The sequence below is a fragment of the Lutjanus erythropterus genome, chromosome 15, assembly GCF_056507025.1.
Source record: "Lutjanus erythropterus isolate fLutEry1 chromosome 15, fLutEry1.hap2, whole genome shotgun sequence".
Lineage (NCBI taxonomy): Eukaryota > Metazoa > Chordata > Actinopteri > Lutjaniformes > Lutjanidae > Lutjanus > Lutjanus erythropterus.
The window spans coordinates 24,198,160-24,203,416 of NC_139331.1; the positions used below are offsets into that span (position 1 = coordinate 24,198,160).

The 5,257-nt window shown below is 36.0% G+C and overlaps 1 protein-coding gene across 1 annotated transcript; it reads left to right on the top strand.

Moving 5' to 3' along the window:
- The first annotated feature begins 849 nt into the window (after positions 1-849).
- mrps10 (mitochondrial ribosomal protein S10) lies at positions 850-3,426 on the top strand. Its single transcript, XM_084737587.1, has 7 exons — positions 850-954; positions 1,142-1,194; positions 2,163-2,232; positions 2,333-2,472; positions 2,800-2,908; positions 3,098-3,187; positions 3,277-3,426. The coding sequence occupies exons 1-7, from the start codon at positions 883-885 to the stop codon at positions 3,355-3,357; spliced, it is 615 nt and encodes a 204-aa protein (XP_084593713.1). The 5' UTR covers positions 850-882; the 3' UTR covers positions 3,358-3,426.
- Positions 3,427-5,257: the final 1,831 nt, after the last annotated feature.

Genomic DNA, 5,257 nt, shown 5'->3' on the forward strand with positions numbered 1-5,257 from the left:
TTAAAATGATATAATAGTAATGGCTCGAAATGCCAATATTTCTACTGATAAGATTATGTTTAATTAGGCCCATGTGACATATATGTATGTCTTCAGTGTGGAGGTTTGTTGAAGTGTCAGAGTTGTTGTTTGCAAAGATTGCTCAGCATTGGTCATTTGAGGAAGAGCCAGTGACTTTTCCTCTACACTACAACCTTAATTGCTCCATTTTAAGAGCTGTCATCCCAGTCATTACAATGAATGAATGAAAAACAAAGACAAAAAAAATGTCAACCGTGGTTTTCTCATTTTGACTAGTGAATGTGTCCATTCTAAAAAGTATTGGTTTTTTTTATTTTGAACAAGAACAGCAAGAAAGGTTTCATGTTATAACAGTTTTCTCATTTTAACATGAAACTTTTCATATTATAAGATAAACAGTACATTGTTGTAACAATAAATGTTTCTTTTAATAATGTGATAGGTTTGTGTGTTGTAATAACATGGAAATATTTTGTTATGAACCTTTTATGTCATAACACATCACATACTGATCCAGTTTTCTTTTTCTGGCATGGCACCAATATCCTTCTATAGAGATCAACAATTTTAAGAAACCAAATAAACAACTTTCAATATCTCTTGAAATGTAATTCGCAAGGCTGTAAAAACTGCGAAAATCTGTCGACCCTCAAGCATCTTAACATAATATATTTAATATATATTTTCTTGTACAGTGATTGAGGATGTCCTCCTCGGCACCAGTAGCTCATCCAGCTGTGATCTGGTCCTCACAGCTGTGGGATTTCAGCACCCAGTTAGTTAATAAGTCATTTACCCTCCAGTACACACGGGGGCAGCACTGGGAAATCATTTGAACTTTATCCCACCTCCTCCAAAAACATGGCGGCTCCCATGGCTCTAAGACGGGAATTATGTTCTTTGGCAAGGATATTTAGCGGAATCTCACATCTGGTACGGTAACTGAAATATATATATTTTGCCATAAACAAAAAATGCGAACAACTAACCAACGTGAGAGTTTAGATTATGAGAACTAAACAGAAAATCTCAGTGTTTGGTCGCAGACGGCGGTAGCAGCATGGTGCTTATACAGTGAAATGTCATCTTTAAATGTTGACTAATGTACATTTATTTACAGGGACCGAGAGCTTTGGGCGCCTGTTCAGCTCACAGAAAATTTAACATAATCAGGTAGGATATATATTTTGTCGTATTTGTTCGTTTGAGGTCTATTTAGTTTATTAATAACCATAAAAACACCGGTGCTTCATCACGTTTGAGTTTTTCTGTGGTACATAAATGAGACAGCAGTTATCATTACAACCTTTAAATTACAGAGGTGTGAATTAAAAGTACTTATTTACCTTGTTAAGGTGGACTTAAACTAGCAAAAATAAATAAATAAATAAGTAAATTAATTATCATTCTGTGTGCAATGTCAATATTTCCTGCGTGCAATGATGCAAAGTCATTCAACTGCTGTTTGCTTACACTGTATATACTGTTCTTATTTTTATATTTCCTGTTCATATTTTTTATATTACATCTTGCTGTATTTTTATATTTTATTTTTATACTTTACTGATGCTTCTCTATATTTTTGATATGCACTTTGCTGCTTTAACACTGAAAATTTCCCTGTTGTGGGACTAATAAAGGAATATTTTATTTTATCAGTATGCCAATGCACCAAAATAATATACAAAAAATAAATGTTGGCATTCATTCATTCATTTATAAAATGTGACATAAAGTTAGATAAGTTTTATTTTCCTTTTATTTACCTTTTAAAATAATTTCTATATTTACCTACTTTCACATTTACTTTTCTGTTTATTTATTTTTTCATTTTTAAATTCATATATTTGTTTCTTTTATTTGCCTTTGCATTTTCTCCCTATGTATTTTCCAAGACTTATTTAGTTCTGGATTGTCTTTTTAAATTTTTGAAAATTAATTTTGCTTTATTATGCAAATGAGGGGGCTGCCATTCAGGGTGTGTCCTGCTGTAAACCTTTGGTTTATTGGTCGATCAACATCAGAGTGCACAGATAAATTAAGAAATAAATGAACTGATAAATTAAACAGGAAAAGTAATAAGCAGTTGTCTCACGATAAAGATCTAGAGTCATTTGTGCTAAACTGTTTTGCCTCTGCAGGTCTCGTCTCCCGTTGACATCCAGCACTTCCTTCCACACAGCAACAGTGTTTTCATCAACACCTTCATCAGTGAGTTATCAGTGCAGTTTCTTTATCCACCTCACTTTACTGTTTATTAACAGAATACTATTAAAATAATACAAAAGTAACACTTAGATGTTCCTTGCAGATTACTGTCACAGAGGAGCCCGACACACTGTTTCAGAAGGTGTCTGTGTTGGTCAAAGGTCATGACCAGGCCGTGTTGGACAGCTATGAGTTCTTTGCCACCATGGCAGCTAAAGAGCTCGGTATCACCATCAGCAAAGTGTGAGTACCATTAATATAGTTTTATGGTGTGTAGGGATATAGCAATACATCAAATACTGCAGTGTAATATTGTAAGGGACTGTGGTGATATCTACAGGGACATTACTTGGTTATTATTTGTATTTTATGAAAGGACTGCTATTGTGTGCTGCATTGTGTTTGTACACACATAATTCAAACATTCATTGCCAAAGACAATGCATGTTAATTATTTTTGCACAAGCTTAGATCATGGCTGGCTACTTTTATTTTATTGAAGGAGGAAAGTCCTAGTAGTATACCTTTCTCACTCACATTATTTTAATGATCCTCTTTCCTCTCTCTCAGTTATGAACCTCGTAAGGACATGGAGAGGTTGACACTCTTGAAGTCAGTTCACATCTTCAAAAAGCACAGAGTCCAATATGAGATGAGGACACACTACCGGTACATTGAGGTGAGGAGTCTGAACTTGGCTGATTACATTTGTTTAATTCAATTAATCACTGACGGAGACAAGTATTTACATTCCCTCCAAGTAATGAGGGTTTATTCAGAGGACACTGTCCTTAAAACTTCAAAATCAACCCACTGGTCAGTCAGTGTATTTGAGATGAATGTATTTGTTATTTTGTTTGTTTTGCAGCTGTCTCATATAACAGGCTGCACAGCACAGGTGTACCTGGAATACATTGAGAGGAACCTGCCTGAAGGTGTCGCCATGGAGGTGACAAAGGTAAATTTATCTCACCCTCTCCGATTGTGCATTCAGAAGGCCTGATTGAATATCATTAGTCACCCCCTCCCTTTTGTTCATGTTATCAGATTGCCATGGAGAAGGTTCCAGATCACATCCTTGAACCCATGTGGGAGGACCACCCCGTAAATGACAAGCCCAGCCAGTGAATTCAACAATGAGTGACAGATTGATGTATTTATGTCTTGTCTCAGACATCAGTGAACATATTGAGTAAAGTGGAAAAAATGCAGCATCAACATGGTTGTCATGGACAAAAATAAAGACAACAGAAACAGGCACAGCTGTAGAGCTTACATTCATTGTGTCAACATCTGTACAGCTGTATATTTAAAGTGTGTTTTCATTGTCTGTGGCAAAACAGTGTGGGATCAATTGTTTGTTTTTTCAATAAATAAAATCAGCATTTACTGTCAATGTTAACTCACCTTTTTTGTGCTGTTATTTAGTCAGCTTGTGGTACCTCTACATTAATATTACAATGTTTGTGTTTAGCTATCTGCAGTGATTCTGTATAGAGATGTATATTCCGTAGGACAAAAGACCAGCACACAAAAACTTGTTTTTTTTGCATTTATTCAATAGTTGGGAGACAAATCTTTGATGTAAAACAGAAAAAATACTGAATGTTATTATTAACAGTGAAAACAACATGGAATATTAATGCTCAAGGACTGAAGGCTAATACTTCATCTCAAAAAAAAACTGTTGTATAAGCCAAATACTGCTCCCTCCAAATTAACCAGACTCAACTGGCAATATCAGTAATTTGACCTCGCAGAACACAGGAGTTGCCGGTCTACTGCTGCCTTGATCTGCTAGTTTGTTTGTGTTATTGTGTGACTTTGGTGTTTTGAAAGGTTGGTTTGGATTCATCCAAGTCACACAATAACACTCCTGTGTTCTGCGAGGTAAAATTACTGATTTTGCCCACTGAGTTTTGTTGGTTTGCAGACGGTGTAATGGTGGTTTCCTGTAGGAAAAGGCTGTCTCACAGCAATGTAGAGCAGAAAAAATATTCCATATTCAGTGATCGTAAAACTGCTAAAATATCTTTGGTTGCTGACACTGTCCACAGCAGTATGTTGGTAAACTGGTGGTACTGCTGCACGATGACTGCCACCTACTGTAGGTAACACACTGACTACAGATATCTCAAACAGTCCCCTTATACAGGCTGACTAAAGCTCACACACCATAAGGTTCAATTTGGCCTGCCACATGTAAATTTTAAACAATTCTAATATAAATTACTATTTAAGCTGATTTATATTTGTGAGATAAAGATGTTCTTTACATATGTAGGATACCTAATCAATAATTCTTCAGAATCTAGTACAGCAGGCAGGGTGACACTAGCAGGAAGTCAGTCATCTGAGGGAACTTGGGATCCTAGAACCCTTTAAAGTACCCTTGGCACACCATTAAGTTTCAGTTTTAGCCGTCTAAGGGAAAAAGTTTGGGCACCGCTGCACACTTTTCTCCATTGCTCTATTTAAAAACTGTTGATGACTGACTCCCCACCTTTTTCTTGTATTAAAATGAGGTGTCATACAGAGGTGACATAAATCATATTGTGTATCATCCTCACTTTAACATTTTCTGCAATGGAGCACCAATCACATTATTAGACAACTTTTAGCCCCTGCTTATTTTTGGACCGACCACGTATTGGGTACAGTTGCAGGGATCCTGTCTGGTTATAAATGTTGGCTCATATATACATATTTTCTCTTTTATAATGACCATCAATTCTAACCTATTATACCACATACCTGCCATGGTTATGTAGATATATATAACTCTTTAACTGTGACAGAAATTACTTTTCCAAGATTCTGAACCCGATACATTATCTTCTACTTTTCTTTGTGTACCACAGGGTTCGCACAAAGTCTGGAACATTTGTAAAACACTTAATTTTAACCGTCATTTCAACTTTTATTGCACACTTGAGAATGAAACAGTTAACATCAGTGAGATTGTGCTTCAGCCCCAGTCCTGACAGACTGCTGTAAGTTTTGAAAGCCACCAGATGTCACTGTGCCT